Source organism: Abramis brama (genome assembly GCF_963993115.1).
Source record: "Abramis brama genome assembly, chromosome: 5".
Lineage (NCBI taxonomy): Eukaryota > Metazoa > Chordata > Actinopteri > Cypriniformes > Leuciscidae > Abramis > Abramis brama.
The window spans coordinates 2,220,357-2,245,121 of NC_139967.1; the positions used below are offsets into that span (position 1 = coordinate 2,220,357).

The 24,765-nt window shown below is 36.1% G+C and overlaps 2 protein-coding genes across 3 annotated transcripts in view; one reads left to right on the forward strand and one right to left on the reverse strand.

Annotated features, from left to right (window-relative positions):
• Window positions 1–6,967: 6,967 nt before the first annotated feature.
• LOC311082847 (sodium- and chloride-dependent GABA transporter ine) lies at window positions 6,968–20,741 on the forward strand. 2 transcript variants are annotated; one of them, XM_084114003.1, is made up of 13 exons: window positions 6,968–7,161; window positions 9,488–9,622; window positions 9,808–10,012; window positions 11,806–11,938; window positions 13,213–13,347; window positions 14,924–15,027; window positions 15,316–15,440; window positions 15,535–15,647; window positions 16,688–16,828; window positions 17,901–18,000; window positions 18,133–18,233; window positions 18,310–18,477; window positions 20,046–20,741. In XM_084114003.1, the coding sequence occupies exons 1-13, from the start codon at window positions 7,029–7,031 to the stop codon at window positions 20,190–20,192; spliced, it is 1,740 nt and encodes a 579-aa protein (XP_083970129.1). In that variant the 5' UTR covers window positions 6,968–7,028; the 3' UTR covers window positions 20,193–20,741. The 2 variants fall into 2 exon arrangements, with proteins under 2 accessions (XP_083970129.1, XP_083970130.1); XM_084114004.1 differs by lacking the exon at window positions 20,046–20,741 and having other exon boundaries at window positions 6,990–7,161; window positions 18,133–18,205; window positions 18,310–18,446.
• A 22-nt stretch (window positions 20,742–20,763) lies between these two features.
• dhrs11a (dehydrogenase/reductase 11a) overlaps window positions 20,764–24,765 on the reverse strand; it is a 32,875-nt gene continuing 28,873 nt past the window's right edge. The window contains exons 5-7 of the mRNA XM_084114005.1: window positions 23,743–23,835; window positions 23,582–23,647; window positions 20,764–22,492 (exon numbers count right to left, since the gene is read on the reverse strand). Of these exons, the coding sequence (XP_083970131.1) occupies window positions 22,451–22,492; window positions 23,582–23,647; window positions 23,743–23,835 (201 nt within the window). The 3' untranslated portion in view covers window positions 20,764–22,450. The remainder of the gene's footprint in view (window positions 22,493–23,581; window positions 23,648–23,742; window positions 23,836–24,765) is intronic.

A 24,765-nucleotide genomic window follows, 5' to 3' on the forward strand; every position in this document is an offset into this window, starting at 1 on the left:
TTGTTTGTTTTGTTTTTTAATGTAAGTTGCTAACAGTGGGAGTTATTGTTGGTTTTAATAAACACTTATTTCTAACATCTCTTCCACTGTAAAAGAACCAGAATACAAAAATATGCTTAGAGCTCTACCTAGTGGTCATATTATGAAACTTAAAGGAGGAATTCATGAGACAGCTTGACCATTTAAACAGCTTTCAGTAAATACACAAAAGATCAATAGTTATTCTGGTAAGAGTGTATTGTTCCAACATTATAGTGTTTACTAGTTTGCATCAGGCCACTGGTTTTGGAATTAAAGCTCTTTACTGAAAAAGTCTGGATTCTGTTGTCACTTATTAATATAATGACATTAAGCCTATTACTTGCCCTGTTGTAAAAGCTTTAAATCATACTCACTGTTCTTGTATATAACGAGTCAATACATCATCAATCTTTCTTCCAAAAGATATTTTATGTAACAATGTTCATGGTTGATTTTTAAAAAAATCTTTTTTTTTTTCTGTGATACATTTTTCTCCATCCTGCAAACCAAACAAAGGAAAAACAAACAACCCACAAATATATGTAAAATATACCATAATGGGTTCATAACAGGTGTAAACAAATGAAAGAAGCTATAGTAAGAGTGTCAGAAGTGTGTTTTAAGAGAGTTTAGTTTTTTAAAAATCCACAGGGTCAAACATATAGTTGAAGAAACACATTATTGGCCCTATCTTACACCAGCACAATGCAGCGCAAAGCGCGACGCAAGTGTTTTTTGCTATTTTCAGCCCGACACAGTTATCATTTTCACGTCCTGCGCCACGTTGTTTAAATAGCAAATGCATTTGCACCCATCTGTGACCCATGGGCTGCTGGTCTGAGAGCGAGGTGTGTGTTCTGGCGCATTGTTGGAGCGTTGCTGTTTTGAGGAACAGAAATAGACTGAGCCATTGACCGACTGAACCCTGGGCTAAACCACAACGCACGTACACTCTGCTTATTACACACACAGGGACACACAGCAGCACACATGAAAAATATTAAAAATAAAAGGATTACAATGTAAAAGATTATTATTGTGTACATAAAGATATGGTGAATCCGGCTTGTCCCGTAGATGTTCTGCTTGCGCACTTTTACCTCACGCATGAGCAGATCCGTTTGCGCTCTGAGATGCGTTCGGTCTTTCCACGATCAAATTCTGTCATGTAAATAGCGAATCCACCATGGCACGAGCGCAACTGGCATTTAAAGGGAATAGAAGATGAGACTCTGATTGGTTTAACGCACGTAAATCCCAAAACACACCCATTACTCATTAAGAGAATAGAGACAACACTTTTAGACCATGCGCCGGGAGCGCCGACCATTTTTCCCGTTAAACTAGCAGAAGTGGATTCAGACACGACCTCAGTGAACTTGCGCCCTGCGCTTTAGACCATGCGCTTAGATCGTTAAAATAGGGCCCATAAACTTATTCACACATCCACACTATAATGTAATATAATATTAATATACATTCTATTTAATACTTCATTTGCTTGTACATTCATATTGATATTTTACATATATGTATGACTGATGCTGAGCTGGGAGTCATTCATTTCTTCTGCAGTGAGTGTCACTGGGTGTTTTTTTAGCTTTATCATTACATTCTGTTGGGAAATCTGACAACATGATTCAGAACATCTTACACAATTCATTGGTTCCCCAAAAACGTTCACATATTTAACAGTTTTTGACAACTATTAATTTAATCACCTTGAACAAAACTTACATAATATAAGACCTGTTTGTAATTTACATCTTCATGTCAGGGACTCTTATTAGCTGCATAATTCTAATATGTAACATCAAATTACCTCGAATCCGTTCCTTTGCACATCATGGATCAGTAGGCTGTTATTTTGTGCACCTTTAACCGTGTGATCACTAATTCTGCGGAAAAGACATTGTGTAACACAACCATATCTGCAGAAAACAGATTGTGCAAAACAGATAGAGGGAATTAGTGTTTAGTGTAACACACGTTTCAACATCTGTAACATCCCCCCTTTCATATTGCCATATTCATCTGATAAATATTAAAGTCCGTAAACGGTTTAAATGTCAAGTACTAAAAGTGCTCAGAAGAGCAGCAAAAGTGTAAATCCTTCATTAGGAAACTAACATTAGATTTCTCCTCTGGCTGCTTCAGAGACATAGACAAATGTCTGTACGTCTCAGTGATTTGAGTTAAATATGTATGATTATGGTTATTCATGTGCTACTTTCATAACAACAGCTATTCTCGTCTCAGTGAAGCCGCCCAGATTATTTCTGCAGGTTTATGGTCCAAAATTCAACGATGAAAAGACAAATAAAAAATTCACACAGAAGAAAAATCACACAAACTACCATGAATTCACTGGAAAGGAAAGAAGAAAAAAAAGTCTACAATGAATGTTTGAATATTATTGCTATTACATGAAAATATAAATTACCTCAGTCTTAGAAAAAAGGTTCACGGGGTTCTAGTTAGAACTCTAGGGTTCTTGACTCAGTTTTAAAGACTCTTTGTGCCAAAAAGGTTCTATATAAGGATGAATGTCTTAAATGATTGCATAATACTTTCATGTTTAACAGTTATTTCATTTCTTTCTAGTGATAGAGTATGTTTACTGACGGAAACTTTAAGGTTCTTTTTATTTTAATGGTATGAATCACTGAACATTAAATTGGATTTGTTATATTTATAAATACAGATGTTTACATTTTTAATGCATTTTATCTTTTGTATTAAATCTTTTTTTAATTATTATATATATATATATATATATATATATATATATATATATATATATATATATATATATATATATATATATTGATTTTATAGTTTAGTAAACATAGATTCCAGTGTATACAATTAACCGTTTTTAATTCCTTTTTTAATTTTTTTTTATCTTAGTCATCACTTAAGATAAATCAGCATTTCTTTCTTTTCTTTTTTTTTCAACAAAATGTGATTTGTGTGGCATTAGAAGAGCATGGGATATTATGTCTTCGTTATATTTCTGTTTATTATGTTCAAAATGTTTCTGCTGTTTCTTCATGCTTGACATTTACTCAATAACAGTTTGGGAGACTGCTTATTAAAATATTGTGTTATTTTGCTTCTGTTCCAATTCATTAATAAACTGTTCTTCTGAAAAATAAATGTTATCCTAAAATGCTGATTGTAATAGAACTGATAGTTCTGATGCTGGATTCTGATTGGTCAATCCAGAGTTCCAGTCTAAAACACACCAGCTACTGTGTCTAACCTTCACTATCCCGATTGGGCAGGCTTAAAACCCATTTGTCTGCGCAGGTGCACAGCCGTGAACCAATCAGGCTTCAGTATTCTGAGAAACTGTGAGTTTTTTTCACAATGAAGAACCATTTGTAGAATGGGAAGATTTCATGAATGTTAAAGGTTCTTCATGGAACCGTCGATGCCAAATAAAGAATATTTGTATTTAGTGTGGTTAAATGTGCAGTATATTTCCTACCTCTTATATTTTGCATATTTTCTCTCTCTCTGACACAGACGTCCCATGTACCGGAAAGATAAATGATTAGTTCATCTCTTGAGTCTGGCTCGTTCATTCTTCAAGTCACAAACCCATAGGCTGAATGCAAAAACAGAAATGATTAGTTCATCTTTTGAGTCTTTCGGGTCTGAGTTCTTTTGTCACGTGACAGCTGGTATCACACTACAAATACAACATTAGGCCATATTTACACATAGCTGGGTATTTAGAGAAACAAATATCCCCCCCCCCCCAATAATAACATTGTGACTGACTATGACACGAATAACATCGTGACTGACTATCAGAAGATTCTAGGTTCGGCTCCTGGCTGGCTCGCCACAATTATGTAGCATATACGCAGGGTATATGTGTTAAATCACAGATGAATATAGCTATAGAAGGTTAAATAATGATTGGGCTACAGAAGATAAAGTTCGTCTCAAGGAGGTGTTGAAAAAGTAAATAACACAGAGACAGATAATTTAAATTTGGTGTTGGTACCATGTATTAAGTGAAAACAATGACAAACAATAATAACAATATCCAAAATATTTCAAATCTGCAGAGAAGTTCAGTAGTTCACAGGAAAAAAACCAACAAAATATAACTCAGGAAAACTGGAGAGTACTCAGATTAAAGACAGTCCACAACACACTATAGGACTATTCTTTGCTCATAAAAGATGAACACCATGTCCAAATAACGCGAATGGTCCGTGAGATGCAATTAGTCCATGAGCCAGAGCTTAGTGAATGGCTGTGTGTGTGTGTATGAGAGTGGAGGGGGTGAGCAGAGCTGCACAGCCTCCTACCAAACCCACAGGGGGCGATGATGTTGTTGGGGCAGGTTCTGTTCCAGGTAATAATAGCTCGCCATCAACTGGCCCGTAACTGGCCGCACCTGGCCAATTCCCGCAGATATTCGACACACCGCGGCACCAGTCGGCTTCTAAAGACGACTGTGGTAGACACGAGTGCAGTTGCTCCGGTGGCTTCCCCCTCACACTACTGATTGGGGAAACTCACCGCAGCTTGTAAAACGCGCTTACGTGCTATGATTGGTTGAAAGCGTTCACTGAGACTACCATGTGACTCCTGCACAAAGATATGAATGAAGGGACTGTTCAGGTGACTGGGAAAAATAGAACCATAGAATTTTACTATTTATATTTTAATTTTATTAATTTTATTAATTAATTTTACTATTATTCTCTATTTATATTTACCCTGGGTTACACACACAACATCGTTTTCAAAAAAGTTGTCATTTACATCAACCCGCATAAACACGCCGTTGAGCACCATCATATCTATGCCAAACCTATGGGCGGCAGTGTATGGAGAAGGATAAAGCCATGCAAGCCAATCAGAACCCTCAGAATCAACAACAACGAATAACACGTGTGACTTCCTAGGGCGCTAACATGACGTTAAGCATTTTCTGGTGCATAATGTGACATTTGAGAGCCTAAAACCCCTTTTCTACCAGTTGACATGGCAACACATAACCGGCATTATCAGAAATCTCCACTTTGCCTGGAGTTTTTAGAAATAATCGTTTTCTGTGATAAAAACAGGGTTTTCGTGTAAATAAGAGGCCAAACCGCAGGGAAATATCTGCGTCTTCCCTTCGTGTAAATGGGGCCTTAGATTCGTATTAGTGCTTCATAAGGCTTCATTTGCCCATCCAGAGCACAGTAAATCAGTCCAATCAAACAAACTAATCCAGAGAGAAAACCAGGACACAGGCAGATATCATGAACCAAACCAGTGGAAATGCAGTAATACACATACAAGACTTCACAGGGAATGAATGATTGTACATGGTTTAAATAGGCTGAGGCTGACAAGGTAACAAGACACAGGTGGATGCGATCAGGGATGAAGAGTCCGGGCAGTGAGTTATGGGAAATGTAGTTTCATGAGGAAATGACAATAGTCAGGGGTGGAGCGTCCTCTGGTGGTAATGACGGGCACTCTCACTGGTGATCGTGACGCACACCATACCCACAAACTGCTGGATCAGACCACAGGCCAGTGGACACTTCTCACATCATGAACAGAGAGTGAGCTGATTCATGCATTTTTCAGTTTCTCCACAAATAAAGACAGCTTGATTGACAAGTAAACATGCACACAAATAACAAGTTTATAAAATGCAAATTCCATCTAGAGGTTAAGTACCAAATTCTGCCTCGAGATGGCGCTACAATCACAATTTCGCATGGTTATCCATATGCATCTATGCTCTAAAATCCAGCTGATTTTGCAAGGCATAAGTGAGCTATTTTATATGAATGTGTGAGACTCCTGATCCATCAGGTAAACAACTAAGAACATCAGTTTCCTACGGTTCAGCGCTTTAAAGTTAATGTCCACATTTTTGTAGAGAAGCCACTAAAAACATTACGGAGCACAATCATTTATTTTGGGAATGTCCTAAGGTTTGAAATTTGAAAGATTATTAAAGAAAAGAAGCTAAGACTGTTTTTAATCTAGACGCTGATTTGATGTCGATGTGTTTCTCATTGGATGGTGATAAAAATATTTATTTTTAATGTAGGCCTAATTATTATATGTGCTCGTTATTTTATTCAGAAACTCAAATGGTCTGAGAAAATGCCTCTATTTGATCGGACATTAAAATACATTTAGAAACAATATCTAAAAGTAATAACTCAAAAGCAATATGAGAAATGCAACTGTTGAAGAGATACAATGTTTTTTTGTTTTTTTTATTTGTACCCCTGATGTGTTTGGTTATATGTATTCTTGTTTGTCCAATATGCTTCGTTCTCAATACAAAAACAAAAAAATTAGAAGCATAACAATATTTGCACTCCTAAACTGTGGAATGATCTTCCTCTGCCCGTTAGACAAGCCTCTTCACCGTCTGCTTTTAAATCGCTTTTCTCCTTGGCCTTTGACACCTGACGTTTTGACACTTTGTTTATTTTATTTTTACTATGTTTTATGTCTCTTGATTTGTTTTGTCTGTATCATATGCTTTACATAAAGTATGCATTGTTTATTTTTTCTGTACAGCACTTTGGTAATTTTAAAGTGCACTGTAAAAAAAAAAAAAAAAGTTGCTGCCTCAAATTAAGTGCAATCAACTTAACTCATTTCAACTTAAATTATTTTAAATTGGCTTCAAATCTTGTTGAACTTATTGGTGTATAACTTAAATATTTTGATGAGTTAAAGCAATGTAAATATGTATGTTGTCATAACTTATTCTTCATATAATTTTTTCCAGTGCTTTATAAATTAAGTTTGATTTGATTTGATTTGATACAAACCAATGTAACCCTGAAAAAGCAGAAGCAACATCACGTCACGTGCAGTGGTTTGTCCCTGTCCCACGCCTCCCAGCTAATCATTACAGCACCTCAACAATCATTACACCACGACTCTCTCCTGTAATCTCAGTCTGCTTTCACACACACACACACACACACACACACACACCTGTATCCCTGTGAATAAGCATGGCTGTGGACGAGGAGGCCGGCAGACCCACATGGAGCAGGCAGATCGAGTTCACTCTGGCTGGGATCGGGTGTGCGGTGGGACTGGGAAACATCTGGAGATTCCCGTACCTGTGCTATAGGAGCGGTGGAGGTGAGACACGCACTGCGGAAAATGCTTTAAAAAAATATTTGCAGTCCAAATATCTAAAAATTCTCAAATCAAGATGCATTTATTAGATGAGTAAAATGCCATACGATATTATGTCTTGTTTTCTGGGGAAATCAATCAAAATTAAGAGAGTTGTTGCTTTAAAAAAAAGCCAATGGGGTCAGAAAAATTATGTTAATTCAAACAGAAACAAGATTATTTTTCTGACCCCGTTAGCAGATCATTTAGCTTTTTTAAGCAACAACTCACTTAAATTTGAAGACATAATATCTTATGGCATTTTACTCATGTAGTAAATGCATCTTGATTTAAGAATCTTTAGATATTTGGACTGGAAACAAGACACAATTACTAAGTAAGAAAGCATTTTTCGCAGTGCACAACTTATCTAATGCTTATCATCACTTACAAAGAGAACCAAACAACTGACCAGCATAAGCTGTCCCATGTTTCTCCTCATGGCACTTTGGACGTCTACCAATTAATCAATACACATTATTAGTGGCCCTTTGGTGTGGAAACACTGGCATTATGAAGCAATGCACATGTCTATATGACAGCTGAGTTTGTTATTCAACCGTTTCACCTTCACCTTTCAGACTGTAAACGTTAGAATGACCACACATCCACAGTGTTGATGAATGAGTTTATCTGTAACGGGAATGGTGTGTAAGATCAACCATGACACTGCAATTCCTCTCAGATCACACTGAACACCTTTATATTGCTATAATGCTTACGTGTAACTAGTGTTATCTAATGTAATCTAAAAATGTGTGTATATATATATATACACTGGTTCAGTTTTAATCATTTATATATTCATAACTATATATTTGGATTTACATTTATATATTCTGTATATATATTCAGATTTCCTTTTTATATAGGCCTATTTATGAAGGGCCAAACAGGAAATATATATATATATATGTGTGAGTGTGTGTGTGTGTGTGTGTGTGTGTGTATATATATATATGCCTGAATATATAAATCCAAATATATATATAACATATATAATTATACGTATATAATTATATTTTAGAAGTTTTTCTATATCACCATCTGATAGGTTTGACAAGCTTCTGTTATGATATGGCTGAACTGAACTGAACTGAACTGGACTGGACTGGACTGGACTGGCCTGCCCTGGACTGGACTGGACTTAACTGAACTGAACTGAACTGAACTGAACTGAACTGAACTGAACTGAACTGAACTGAAGTGAAGTGAAGTGGACTGGACTGGACTGGACTAAACTGAACTGAACTGAACTGGACTGGACTGGACTGGACTGGACTGAAATGAAATGAAATGAAATGGACTGGACTGAACTGGACTGGACTGGACTTAACTGAAGTGAAGTGAAGTGAAGTGAAGTGAAGTGAAGTGAAGTGAAGTGAAGTGAAGTGGACTGGACTGGACTGGACTGGACTAAACTGAACTGAACTGGACTGGACTGGACTGGACTGGACTGAACTGAAATGAAATGAAATGAAATGAAATGGACTGGACTGGACTGGACTGGACTGGACTTAACTTAACTGAATTGAACTGAAGTGAAGTGAAGTGGACTGGACTGAACTGAACTGAACTGAACTGGACTGGACTGAACTGAACTGAACTGGACTGGACTGGACTAAACTGAACTGAACTGAACTGAACTGAACTGAACTGAACTGAACTGGACTGGACTGGACTGAAATGAAATGAAATGAAATGGACTGAACTGGACTGGACTGGACTGGACTGGGCTGAACTGAACTGAACTGGACTGGACTGGACTGGACTGAAATGAAATGGACTGGACTGGACTGGACTGAACTGGACTAAACTGGACTGGACTGGACTGGACTGGACTGGACTAAACTGAACTGAACTGAACTGGACTGGACTGGACTGAACTGAAATGGACTGGACTGGACTGGACTGGACTGGACTGGACTGGACTGGGCTGAACTGAACTGAACTGAACTGAACTGAACTGACCTGGGCTGGGCTGGGCTGGACTGGACTGGACTGGCCTGCCCTGGACTGGACTAAACTGAACTGAACTGAACTGAACTGAACTGGACTGGACTAGACTGGACTGGACTGAACTGAACTGAACTAGACTGGACTGGACTGAACTGGACTGGACTGGACTGGACTGGACTGGACTGAACTGAACTGAACTGAACTGAACTGAACTGGACTGGACTGAACTGAACTGGACTGGACTGGACTGGACTGAACTGAACTGAACTGAACTGAACTGGCTGTTATCACCTCCTCAGTGAAGTGTTGTTGTGGTTCCTGTCGTCCTCAGGTGCGTTCCTGGTGCCGTACCTGCTCATGCTGGTGGTGTTGGGGATCCCACTACTGCACATGGAACTGACACTGGGCCAGTACCTGCGAAGGGGACCCGTACTGGCCCTCGCCAAAGCCTGTCCCCTGCTGAAAGGTCACAGCATGCATGATCATGACATTAAAATCCCTGAGATATGTTAATGCACAACACCATGGAAATGTTTTAACAAACAAGTCCTTCAGACTCAGATCAATACAGACATAACTGTCACTCACTGATATGAGAATATATGATTCAGTTCCGACTAAAGGTCAGTAACCTGTAATCAATCTATCCAGGTGTTGGCATGGCAACGGTGGCCATCTCTTTCATCATGTGCACATACTATAATATAATCATCACATGGGCGCTGTACTACATGTTCAGCTCGTTTCGAAGCGAGCTGCTCTGGGAAAACTGCAATAACACGTGGAACACGGCAAACTGCTCCGACCGGGCGAGCAACAGCTCCGCGTCCTCCACCGCCAGCCAGCAGTTCTTCAAGTGTGTTCATCCCTCTTCTTCTTAACTTAATCATTTAACCACCATAGACAAAAATCAAGTCAAGGTACCTTTATCTATATGGCACTTTATGCAATACAGACTGTTTCAAAGCAGCTACTGCCAACTGTTCCCCCAATATTAATATTTTTGATGCTGCTCTCCATTATGCACTGCTCTGTTTGTTGTTAAAATGATGGAAGTCAATCATTTAATCCCTTAAAACTCACCAAAATTACATATTTAAACGTTTTTTTCCTTGAAAAAAACATCTTTATGTCTTAAAATAGCTTGAATGTAACTCGACACCCTTGCCTCATGTAGTATGCGCGGTTCTATGAATATGCAAATGAGACCCGCCTCCACTCACTCACTCAGCTCAGAGATCCACTGGTTGACGATCACACGTTGATCTGATTGGTTACAAGGTAGTTTGTGACGTCAGAAACACCAGCGATTTCAAAGCGTGTTTTTGAGACTGTCTTTGGTTCACTGCAGTTTTAAGGAGGAAATACTCAGCAATGCTGTCGACTTATGAATTTACACATGGTTTGTCTTAAAGCATATTAAATACACCACATAGACACATAAACAACATTAAAAGCTGGATTTTCACCACAGGGGGACTTTAAAAGTTCGATATTTAGATGGTCAGCCTCAGTGGACTAACAGCTCTCATCATATCAAAATGATTGAGGTGACCAATCAAATCAAAGGAGGCGGGGCTTTACCAAGCCGTGCATGAATTCAATATAGTGATACTATAGTTTCATGGGTGAAAGAGTGTCTACTGGTAAGACAGATTACTGGAAGTAGCTAAATATTGAAACATTTTAACTAATGTTTTACAATAGAAATGCTAAACGTCCAACAATATCTAGTGATGCAAACGACTCAACCGCTTGTGAAAAGTGTGCTTAACTGCAATGAATGTGCACTCAAATTTTATTAGAGTATTTATAAAAAATCTGTACTTGCAATTAATGTAATATTAATGAAATTTAAGGCCACAACTTCAGAGTCACTTTCACACTTTAAGAAGTGCACTTTTTAATAATGTCAAATTAAAAGTTTTACTTTAAAGTATATTTTAAATGATTATGTTTTAATAATCTTTTGTTGTGCTTTAAAAAGTACAAGTACATGTGTGTGTAACTGGATGTGTTGAATAACATATGAAGAGATTATTTTTGAGATTACATTAAAAGTTAATACATTTTTTAATACATTAATACATGTCCTAAATGTGACATTAGGATATTAAATTATAGATATAAGATCAAAATGTGTGTGTTTTTTTAAACGTGTCATAGAATTGACAAAATATATTTTAGTTTACCAGTATATTCTGCAGTACACTTTAACCATATTTTAAAGACAATAGACATAATCATATAACATCTTACTGAAGTGGGTCAGAACTTCAGCTAATTGCATTAAATATTATTTAATGTTAATTTTAATACATTTTCATTTAACAGCAAATAAGTGTCCAAAAACAAAACATTCAGTTTGCACTTAAGCATATTATTTAAAAGTATATTATTTCCATAATAAGTGCACTTTTTGAAAGTATGCAGAAGAGTGCTTCTTTTTTTGTCAAATTTCATGTAATTCATAACTGAATGTGATGTTTTGGCATATTGAGTATATGATTAAGAGTGAAGGTGTGCATATTTTAAAATATACACACATTTTGTACAACAAAAACTGCTCGATACATGCTTAAGGCCTTGCTTGATTGGTCAGTGAAGTGTTCTGATGTTGACTGCTGTGTGTGTGTGTGTGTGTGTCAGTTTTAAGGTGCTGGAGAGGACCAGTGGCGTGGAGGAGACGGGTGTCTTGAGATGGGAGCTCTTCCTCCTGCTTCTGCTGGCCTGGATCCTCGTCTACCTCTGCATCTTTAAAGGGGTCAAATCCACCGGGAAGGTGAGAATAAACAGACGGAGAACACAACAGTCATCATCATGCTGATGGGGGTAATGCATTACAAGTTACGCGAGTTATGTAATCAGATTACTTTTTCAGGTAACTAGTAAAGTAATGCATTACTTATAAATTTACAACAATTTTTTTTACTTTTGCAGCAAATTAACCCTTCAGCAAGTTACTTTGTTTTCTCTTTTATTGACTGACAGCTCTCTTGTCCTCAGTGAAATGCACAATTAGAATATTACGCAAACCTGCAATAATTAAATATGTTAAATATCGCAAATATACTTTATTTAATGTCACTTTATTAAACAACGTCTTTGCTGCTGACCTTTGATGATCCAATTCAACCATGATTGACTTCAGATTAACATCACATTTGTGTCTCTTTTTTTTTTTTTTTTTTTACTTAACTTAACTTAACTTAACGGTTTGTTTGAGCAGCGCCCTCTACTGTACAGGTGTCAATCTGCATTAGCTTCAGCCTGAGGCTTATTCATTTCACTTTTAGCGTGAAAGGGCCTTTAAATTTGCTAAAAAAAGATTTTTTTTGTTATTAAAAAACAAACAAAAAAGCCCAGCCCAGGTGAGAAAAAGTAATGTAACACATTAACGCATTACTTTCCACAAAAAGTAACTAAGTAACACAATTAGTTACTTTTTTATAGGGAGTAACGCAATTACTTTTAAAAGTTACTTTACAACACAGGTCACATTCACATACTGATTTCATGTTTTCTGCAGATCTTTTTTTTCTAATTGAAAGTTTTTCTGGTATTGACAGATCATTCAAAGAAATAAATAAAAAGCACATAAACACAAATAAATCGTACATAAAATAAACTTCTAGATTAGGCTGTAAAATAAAATTAAATACAAAGTGATAAACAATTGAGGAAAAAAAAGTTCACTTATCAATGTGTAAAATGTTTATGCAAAATTAAATATATTTTTTTAATCATATTTAATTTTTAGTTTATTTTTTATTTACCCATTTATGTGTTTTTTCCCCCAAGGTGTTTCAAAGAACACCATGGTATTATCATGTTACCATCTCCTAAATACCATGCATTACTGCAAATTCAGCAAGACATGAACAGATGGAAAATACATCAATCATAGTCATGCACTGCATTATATTATTTTAATGAAAATTAAACTCACCTTATACTGTCCTACCTTATCCTCAATTACTATCCTTTTATCTGTATTTTCCTCCAGATTTTCCATGTACATGTTTGTAAGTTGATCTTTACACTTGTTCGTCACAGGTTGTGTACTTCACCGCTCTGTTTCCATACGTGATTCTTCTGGCTCTGCTGATCAATAACGTGCAGCTGCCGGGAGCCATAGACGGCATCCGATTCTTCATCATTCCCGAGTGGGACAAGCTCCTTAATGTGGAGGTGCGGGATACATCACAGATAGGGCTGATGATACATTACAATCATTTATCATTAAAATACTTTTTTTGTTTGTTTTGTTAAAGGGGTGGTTGATTATGATTTCACTTTTCAAACTTTAGTTAGTGTGTAATGTTGCTGTTTGAGCATAAACAACATCTGCAAAGTTACAACGCTCAAAGTTCAAAGCAAAGGGAGATATTTGCTTTTAAAGAAATCGCTTTTTAAGGACTACAACAAACGGCTGGTAGAGACTACACCACATTCCTCCCGGGTTAGTGACATCACAAACCCTAGAATTTACATAAACCCCGCCCCCTGAACACGATTTATAGATTAACATGACAGAATATGCCAATCAATGACTAGAAGATAACTACACATCAGCTTCATAAATTCATCAACTAACCATTCAGAAATGTCCTGTTGCTTCTACATGTTGTCTCTTCTTCTTGAGTCTCTCCATCATTGTCTGACTCCGGTTTGAACATAAAAGGCTAAAAGTTTTTGAAATTTTCAGTGCATGTGTGTGTGAGGTAAAAGGACACAAGCTCTTGAAGCTCCGCCCCCTGTGCCGGGAGCAGCAGCTCATTTGCATTTAAAGGGACAGACACAAAAACGGATGATTTTAACATGCTATATAAAAATATCTGTGGGGTATTTTGAGCTAAAACTTCACACACACACTCTGGGGACATCAGAGACTTATTTTACATATTATACATTTACTCAAGAAAGTCTTAAGAAGTCTTGTTCTATGAAAAATGTATAAAAAAATTAAGTGACTTTATGCTTAAAACAAGAACAATTATCTACCAATGAGGTCAGAAAAAGAAACTTAATTCAAAGGAGAAAAAATTTCTGACCCCATTGGCAGAAAAGTGTTCTTCTTTTAAGCAGAACTCACTTAATTTGGAGACATTTTTCATTTTGCTTCTTCAGTAAATATATCTTTATTTATTTATTTTTATATTTGTAATGGAAAACAAGACAAAAATGGCAAGTAAGAATCTTTTTTACAGTGTACTTATGTATTGTCATTAACTGCATTAATACCATAAATTAAAGGTTATAACTTTTGGCCCTCTAGTGGTTGAGATTTGAGATTTAGCGGCTCCATGTCAACCTTTCTTAACCTTTGCCACAGACACACACACACACACAACTTTACTTTACGGATATGACGAGACAGACACGGACGAGTATGTAATTTCCCGCGAAAACCATCCTTACAGGTTTTATATAAATACTTATCACAGGCTTACCGTAGTAAATCAGGGTAAGACAAAAACATGCTTTGAAAGAGATATTGATGATGTATCGACTCATTTAATTTTCTTTAATTCTGAAGAAAACAAAAAAACGACATACCTTTATGCCTACGTTAAGCTGACCTTTAACGTTAAATTTGGCAGCCCTAATTAAAAACCTAATGATGGTAAAGATGAGAATGATTGAGAAAGGAAAGCTACTGTATGTGTGTGTAGATCTACAGACAATGCTGTGCTTGTTGTCATTCAGTTCCACATTATGTTTGACTGTGTTTCATATTAACATTGTGTAATGTGTGTGTGTTTAGGTATGGATTAATGCGGCGGCTCAGATCTTTAACTCTATCGGGATCGGCTTCGGCTCGCTGATGGCCATGTCCAGCTACAACAACTTCAACAACAATGTCCTCAAGTACGAGAAGATCAACCTGTGTTATTATCATCTCCACTTTAAATCCTGTGTGTCTTGTTGCATACACACCATCTCTAATCTACTTTCCTGAAAGTCATATAAAATCTAGTTGTATTTGTCTATATCGCTCCAGAGCAAAGATCACTGTGATAATTCATTTATAGCTCTCATTAATTTATACTGCCATGTATTTAATGTTATATCATCAGGGCTCAATGAGCGGAGAGAAGATATTCATTAACAGTGATTTAATCTCATATTCGTCCTTTTTTATTCCCGTCACTGTAGAGACACTCTGGCCATTTCCATCTCAAATTCCTTGACTAGTATCTTCGCTGGATTTGTCATCTTTTCCGCGTTTGGCTACATGTCTCATCTTCAGAACGTGCCAGTCAGTGAGATCGCAGTGGACGGTGGGTTATTTCAGTGTTGATTCCTTTACTTTTATAATGTTTGCAACTAAATAACTTGAATAGCATTGATGAATGATGATTATTCTCCATGCAGGTCCAGGTCTGGTGTTCGTGGTTTACCCACAAGCCTTTGTGACGATGCCTGTCGCTCCTCTGTGGGCCGTTCTCTTCTTCTTCATGTTACTCTGCCTCGGCCTCGACAGTCAGGTATCATGACGACACTCTTTAACTAACACACACCTGGTTAATGTGGCATTATATAATGCTAACATGATGATGTTCTTACAATGAACTTTTATTATATTCATAAACACTAAAAGTGTTAATGCATAACAAGAGACGAGTTCACATGATCTGCTTTCATTTTCTTTAATGCTACTTGTGATTTCCAGCAGTAGTTGCTCCTATTATACTGTAAATAGATGATTAAACATTGCTTGTGAGATCATTTGAGGGTGAATCTCACAAAACATTTGTAAAACATAACCAGGTCATTCTGTATTCAACCTTGATCAAAAGAAGAACAAATCTTTTTTTTTATGCAAAATATTATTTATATTAGTGATGCACGATATATCTGCCACCATATCGGTATCGGCCGATATATGATCATTTTTAATGTTATCGTTATCGGCCCGATAAGAAAATTTGTCCGATATATTAAAGTTGATAAATACTGTATTATTTCCTTCAGCTGAGACTCTTCAGATGCGCACTGTTCAACATGATGGATTTGAAGTGCTTGAAATATGATTGAAATCACTTCAAAAAAGGAAAATACAGTTAAATGCAACACAAGTTTGTCATATAAGCTATACAATTATTATGAAACATCATTATAATTGTGTGCGTGGGACATGGATTTTAATTGTGAGACTTTTTTTGTAATCAGGCTCTCAAAAATTGCATGAAAATTTGGATTTAGATTTATCGGCCAATATATCAGTTATCGGCTTTCAGATATAAAGAATTATCGGTTATCGGTATCGGCCAAAATTTATATCCATAATGCATCCCTAATTTATATGTATTTTGGAGTGAAATGAAGCCATGTCTTCTTTAGGATTATATCACGACTGAAGACTGTTCCATCTGTGATTTATAAATGTGAGCTGTTCATTCACTCTGTTCATGATAAAACATTAGCGACACATGCATGATTGTTTGCAGGAGGAATGCTGTTGGAATCATTTGTCAGAAACACACTGTTAAACTTTACCTGGTGTTGTTGTGTTGGTGTTCTGTAGTTTGCCATGGTGGAGGTGATGGTGACCAGTCTGTTGGACAGTTACAGTAAACCCATCCTGAAACACCTCAAACGCAAGGAGTTTGTTGTGCTCATAGTCTGCGGTGCGGCGTTCCTCATGGGCATCCCTAATGTCATGCAGGTTACATGATCACTTTTACTTTACTTTACTTTTAGCTTTTATACTAACATTAAAGGTGCTGTATGTAGAATTGAGAAACTCTTGTTATTAGCGACACTTCACACACTCATGCTCACGTAACACAAGAGACTGAATGTGATTCAAGACCTGATATACTTTTCGTTCTTTGCTTAGAAGTAAAAAGAAGTTAGAAATACCTTTGCAGTGATTTACTGTTAACGATTTATTTTAAATAAATGACACTTGCATTTAAATTGTATTGTCTAATGCAATGATATTAAGTGTTTGTATATACACTAGTGAACAAAAGTGATGGAGGGTGTGTGTATATATATATATATATATATATATATATATATATATATATATATATATGAAGAGTTTAGATGCAAAAGCCTCTAAGTGCCATCTAAAATTTTCTTCTAGAATGATCATTTTTATTTTTATCATCATTTTTATCATCGTATATATAAGTTCAGTAATTTCACTTAAATGGCAATGCAAATTACCTATTAATTGTCATTTAAGTGAAATTACTTAACTTATATATACGATGATAAAAATGATGATAAAAATAAAAATGATCATTCTAGAAGAAAATTTTAGATGGCACTTAGAGGCTTTTGCATCTGAACTCTTCATATATATATATTAAATATGAGGGAAGAACAAAACTTGAATCTGACAACATTATTTGGGGAAAATATTTGGTAACAACAGCTACAGGATTTATTTTACTATGCAAAAGAATGCATAGAAAAAAAACTGACTGGAAAAAGCAAACATTGGCTACAACATAACCAGTTATGTTATGGTTCTCTATGGTTATGTCGGCAAATCACAAATAAAACAAATTGATGCCAAGCACAACTATGCAATATGCTCACAAAATCTTTAATAAATAATATTTAAATTCATTTTTAATGCATTACTTTAATAATGCATTCATTATGATCCCATTTCAACTATATTTAATATAAAACGATTGCAGATGCAGTTATGTCTGTATTGTGAAGTTCAGATGAAGTGTGTCTGATGAAGTTAATGGACGTCTCATGGTCTTCTGCTTCAGGTCGGGATCTACGTGTTCCAGCTGATGGATCATTACACAGCGATCGTGTCCATCATGTTCCTGGCATTTTTTGAAGTGATTGGTGTTTGTTGGCTCTACGGTGAGAGAGAAACATCTGATTCTTTATTCACAATGTAAAAAAAATAAAAATAAAAAATTTGTTAATAAAACAAGCATGAAACAAAATTGTAAAATTGCAATTTCTTGGTTAACCTGAGCTCTGTTTTAATAGGTGTGAATCGTCTGTCCAGTAATTTAATAGAGATGACGGGAAAAAGACCCAACATTTTCTTCAGGGTCTGCTGGTGGGTGATCTGTCCTGTTCTGATAACCGTGAGTGCAACCTCAGTGACTGACTCAGTGATAGGTGGATTGGTGTTGGGACTGAGAGGGATTTGTGTGTGTCCAGGTGATCCTGGTGTTCTCCGTGATCCAGTTTAAACCGGCTCGATACGAGGATTACGTGTACCCGCCGTGGGCTCAGGCTGTCGGCTGGCTCATCGCTCTAGCGTCCATCATCTGGATTCCTCTAGCAGCCGTTCACACACTCTGGGTTCTGCCCGGATCCTTCGCTCAGGTACTGGACCCACTCTCCGTTTGGGCTTCCAATGGGTCATTGGCTGGAGCCATTTATTTAAAAGTTTGGGGTTGGAAAGATTTTTTAATGTTTTTCAAAAGACGTCTCTTCTGCTCACCATGGCTGCATTTATTTGATCAAAAATACAGTACAAATTGTGAAATATTATTAGAATTTAAAATAGCTGTCTTCTATGTGAATATATAGTAAAGTGTAATTTATTCCTGTGATCAAAGCTGAATTTTCAGCATCATTACTCCAGTCTTCAGTGTCACATGATCCTTCAGAAATCACTCTAATATGATGATTTGATGCTCAAAAAACATTTATGATTAAAAATGATTGATTTTAACAGTAAAAGACTGTAAAAATGCTACAGTGAAAAACTGTTAATTGGTTAACAGAAAGTTTCCGTACTATATACGGTAAATAACTGTGATAGATCTAATGGTACATTTAATGTAATTTTACTGTAAAATACCGTTAAATGTAGTTTTTGGAAGTGAAAACGAACAAGTCATTGTATAATTTACAGTGAAAAACCGTAAATTGACATTCCCACAATTCCCTGCGTGACACTTCACATTTGATGTATTTTTGTCATTGTTTCGTCATAGTTTTCTTAGTTTGTTCTAATCAGTTATGTACATTAGGGTTTTATGTTATTTAATGTTGTTAAATTAATGTTTATTGTATTTTTAAAATTTCATGTGTGTTACCATGATGGTTGTTTAATGTTTGTGTCAATGAAACTGTGCAGCTTCTATACCGGTGTGTATATATATATATATTTATATTAGAATTAACTTTCTTGTGGAAGAACTGCTTTGATTGATCATGTGACTCATTACTGCTGTGATTGTTGATTGTCAGTGTATTACAATGGTACAAAACAGATATTAATACTTTAATAAGTCGGTAAATTAACATTATATCAGATAATTAAATACGGTTTATTACTGTAAATTTTAAGTTACATCTGTAAAACCTAAAATGCTGCTACCGTATTTTTTACGGTAAACTTCTGGTAACCACAACTGCCAGTTTTTTACTGTAAATTTAACAGATTTTTTTTTTTACAGTGAATGTTGGAAACGGTTCATATGTTTGTGGACACTGTGATACATTTTATTTTTCATGATTCTTTGATGAATAGAAAGTTCAAAAGGACAGCTTTTATTTGAAATATAATCTTTTGTAACATTATAGATGTCTTTACTGTCACTTCTTGTGATCAAGTGTTGAAAATGTTGAAAGGTAAGTTTGAAGTTAAAAGTTTAAGAATATTTCGGCCTATCCAGTAAAAAAAATATATATTTTTTAAAGATAGATTAGCCTACTAGAGTACATTTTACAAGAAAATACTATTTCAGTCTTTCTACTTCAAAATGTTATGTTTAAATCAATGTTTACTTTTAAACAATTTTCACTCATTTCATAAATTGCTAGTATTATAATAATGTCAAAGTAAATCCGAGATCATTTCATTCCAGTGCAATGTTGGAAAATATGTGAAATGATCAGCACTGGATCGGTGAAGATACAGATTTGTGCTTTTCTCGTTTCAGAAACTAAAAAAGTCGGTCACACCGTTTTCTCTGGACGAGGACTCCGAGAGCCCGTATTACCAGCAGAAAGGAGCCATCATGGAGGTGATCCCCAACATCGCCATCATCAGCTCGGATAATAAAACACCAATCCAGACTAACTTATGATCTGCTATACTGGACTACAACCAGACTGCTGGAAACCAGACTGATCAAATCCAGTCAACGTGCCTGAGGATTATTGACCGGATCAGTGAAGATCTGTCTGAGATATTAGCCGAAATGCTTTAACAAGTATATTTATCTCAACTATGACAGAAACAAACTATTTTGTACCTAGAACTGAATCTCCTGAAAAGACAGAGAGTATAGAAATAAGCATTAGCAGATTGCTGATGCACATTTAAAATAACACAATCATCAAATATTAAACAGCATATCAATCAAAAATTGCATAATGAAATGTGGAACCCAGGAAGAGAGAAAAACACTGCAACTGTACGTTTTGATCATCGTTCTGAATGTCCAGACAAAAACGCCATTTTCTCAGCTTTTTGTTGGAAATGTTCCTTTTTTATGAAACTTATCCACATTAAAATTTTGAAAAGAAAAATAAGCACTTGTCTTTTAAGGTTTACTGTATGTGCATTACACAACAGTGCAAAAAATGTCATGTTGACATCATTCAAATTAAAGATCTCAAACTCAGACCAAGGCAAGAAAAAGAACGTGAGAGTCATTTGTGCCCATTGTGTTTTTATTGTCATTATCAGGTGTTTTGTAACCGTTCTGGGCGTGATGATTGAAGGACAGTCCAACATGAGATAAAGCCTTCCTCTTCAGGGTCCAGGCGCTGAACTTTAACCTCAGTGTGTTCAACCACCGGCCCTTTACAGTAAAAGTTCCTTATTTTGTACATCTCCAGTTTTTATAAGAGTTAAAAGCTGACATTCATGCAAATTCATAATTAACCCATGCTAAAAATATACAAACCAAATACCGTTAACATTGGCAAGAGTTCATGTGGATTTATACATTATAACAGAGGGACGTTTCAAAATACCTTCAGATTAAGACTTGATTGTTTCCACCCTATAGTAAATTTATAAGATTAAAGTGAGCGAATCTCACAGAAACATGTCCAGGTTACATTTCACCCTAAAAACAAAAGAAAATTATTTAATAACAATTTTTCCTTGTGACATTATTTTTTAATGTCAATTACGGACATTAAGCGATTAATAGAAAACTTACCTTGATTAAATTATTTTCTTCAGATACTTCAGAATTTAAATATTACATTACAGTATTTTGTAATTGTATTAAAAATTTAAAAACAATTTAATGATTTTTTTTTTTTCAAAACATAAAATATGCATAAAAGCAACACAAATAGTACCATGATTAATAAATACTAATGGATTATGGTCATTAGAATTAGGGGAAAACGTTCTTTCCATGAAATAATGTCAGAAATAAATGTCCTTAATCTTCATGCAAATGAGAACTGGACAGGTTTCCTGAGAATTTGATTTATTTCATATTTGATTTAAACTTCGAATAGTTAAATTAAGGCTATTTCCCAAATATAAAAGAGTTCAACCGAAAAGATCAAGTTTTGGATTTTTTTGAGACGTTGAGGTGACAAACAGTGAAAAGGAAAAGGAATTTATCCATAATCATCATGTTCAGTCAGTAAGAATAGATTATATCAAGTATTATTTATTTTCAAGTGTTCACTACAGTGTTTCCATACTCAAAGCCAGTGTCATACCTACAGTGTAAAAACCAACATTGATCGGGTTCCTGATTCGGAGTGTGACTGCAATCAAACGGGCTTCTACCTTAAATATGAAAATCATGCGCTTGATTTCATTTCATAAAAGCTCGAGCCTCGCCGCTTCAAAGGAACGCACGGTATACAATCCACGGTAAATACGGTATGAGAACCACATCTACATACAATTCAAGTATGACTAAAATTAATAAAGTAATTAACATCACCTCACCCGCACCGAGCAACAATCGCCACACACTCTCAAACTAACAGATATGCAATATGACCTAAAAATAAAATTAAAAAAAGAGCAAAATGATGTGCAATTCATGGCATACTCATCTCTGTATGAGCGTTCACAGATGACAGTGTCAAACAGAAACACTTTTTCATCTTTTGTTCCAGTTTCCCGCATTAAAAGGCTGAAAGTTTCCCCTTGTATGAGCCAGCAGCGGCAGATCGTGTGCATCTGTACATTTAATCTGAGGTAATCGCGCTCTCCGGCTCGCTCCCGAACGCGCGCGCGTCACGTTCTCAGATGTGATCCGGTGATCTGCAAACCCAAACCAATTCCCTTCAATCAGTTCTTTAAAAACGAGGTGTTGTGCATGTTCTGTCCAGCAGGTCTCGCCAGTTCCCGTTCCCGTTCCTACGACACTTGCTCCACCGGCCGCATCTGCACGTCACCGATCTGAGGGAACACAGAGCAACGCCTTTATTACATTTGACGAATGCAATATCTTTGCAGAGCTGAGAGAATATCGATCATGAGTGATGATGAGGCTCTGATTTGATTTGTCTGTCTGAACAGGATATTCACTCAAAAAATAGTTCAGCATACAATTAGGATTTATGCATTTGAATTGCATGTTATATTTCCATCCATCTGGATTACAGTTTGGTCACACTTTAAATTAGGGTCCAATTCTCACTATTAACTACGACGTTCGCCCAATAAACTCATAATTACTGCTTATTAATAGTTAGTAAGGTCGTTGTTAAGGTTAGGCATTGTAGGATTAAGGGATGTAGAATATGATCAAGCAGAATAAGGCATTTATATGTGCTTTAGAAGTATTACTCCTAGAAATATGCATGATAATAAGCAGCTATTAATAGTGAGATTTGGACCCTAAACTAAAGTGTTAACCACAGTTTTAACACAAGCAAACTAGTAATTTTAATGTGCTGCACAAAAAAAAAAATCATGGCATAGTTTATTAACTATTTGCATATACGTGATTTTATTTAAATTATCACCCACACAAATCATGGATCCACAATTTGTGAATGCATGTATATAAACTAGCGGTTTGAGTTTTTTTAATGTTTTGTTTTTGCTGCTCAATATATTTTTTTTGGTGGAAACTGTTATAAAGTACAATTCAAAATATTGTTGTTGTTTTTTTAAAAGAAATGAATACTTTTGAAAATAAGAGCATTTAAGATGATACAAAAGATTCTATTTCAAATAAACGCTGTTCTTTTGAGCTCTCTGTTCATCAAAGAATCCTGAAAAAATGTTTTTTCATCATTGATAATAATCATAAATGTTTCTTGAGCATCAAATCATCATATTAGAGTGATTTCTGAAGGATCATGTGACACTGAAGACTGGAGTAATGATGCTGAAAATTCAGCTTTGATCACAGGAATAAATTACACTTTACTATATATTCACACAGAAAACAGATGATTTACATTGGAATAATATTTCACAATTTTTACTGTATTTTGATCAAATAACTGCAGGTATTGTATATATTTACTGTGGACTCACTTGAACATGAGCAGGCGCGCTCAGGACGTATGTGACGGCACTGGCGATGTCTTCTGCTTTCAGACACTGTAGAAGACAAACACCCGTGATGCAGTGACTCATCTGGACACGTATGAAGAGACACACACACACACACACACACACACACGCCATCTCTTTACCTTTATACTCTCATACACACCCGCAGCTCGCTCTGGATCGCTGTTGTGATGCCGGAAGGCAAACTCAGTTTCCACTATTCCAGGTGATATACTCTAGGGAAAGGACAAGGTTTATAAATATTGCTGTGATTGACTTAAAACATTTCATCTTTTAAAAACAAGTTTGTCATTTTAAAAATATTTCATCTTTGTCGTAATTTTCCTTTTTTAGTATTTAATTAATTATTAGCTTTTTTGTTTGGGAGACCATGATCTAAATTATGCATACCAGCATGTGTGTATGTGTGTGTATGCGTGTGTGTGTGTGTGTGAGTGTGTAAATGTATGTGTGTACGAGCAAGTGACTGTGTCAGTGTCTGAGTCTGAGTGTGTGTGTGTGTGTGTGTGTGTGAGTGAGTGAGTGAATGTATGTGTGTACGAGCAAGTGACTGTCAGTGTCTGAGTCTGAGTGCGTGTGTGTGTGTGTACGAGCAAGTGACTGTATCATTGTCTGAGTGTGTGTGTGTATGAGTAAGTGAGTGTGTGTGAGTGTGTTTGTATAAGTGTGTGTGTGTGTATGTATGAGTGTGTGTGTGAGTGAGTGTCTGTACTTGTATAATTATCTTTGTGTGTGTGTGTGTATATGAGTGTGTGTGTGTGCATGTATGAGTGTTTGTGTGAGTGTCTGTACTTGTATAACTATCTTTTTGTGTGTGAGTGTGTGTGTATGAGTGTGTGTGTGTAAATGTATGTGTGTACGAGCAAGTGACTGTGTCAGTGTCTGAGTGTGTGTGTGTACGAGCAAGTGAGTGTGTGTGAGTGAGTGTGTAAGTGTGTGTGTGTGTGAGTGTGTAAGTGTGTGTGTGAATGTCCAGTGTATGTATGTGTGATTGTGAGTGTGTCTGTGTGTATGACTATGAGTGTGTGTGTATGAGTGTTTGTATAAGTGTGTGTGTGTGTATATGAGTGTGTGTGTGAGTGTGTGTACTTGTATAACTATCTTTGTGTGTGTGTGTGTGTGTGTGCATGTATGAGTGTGTGTGT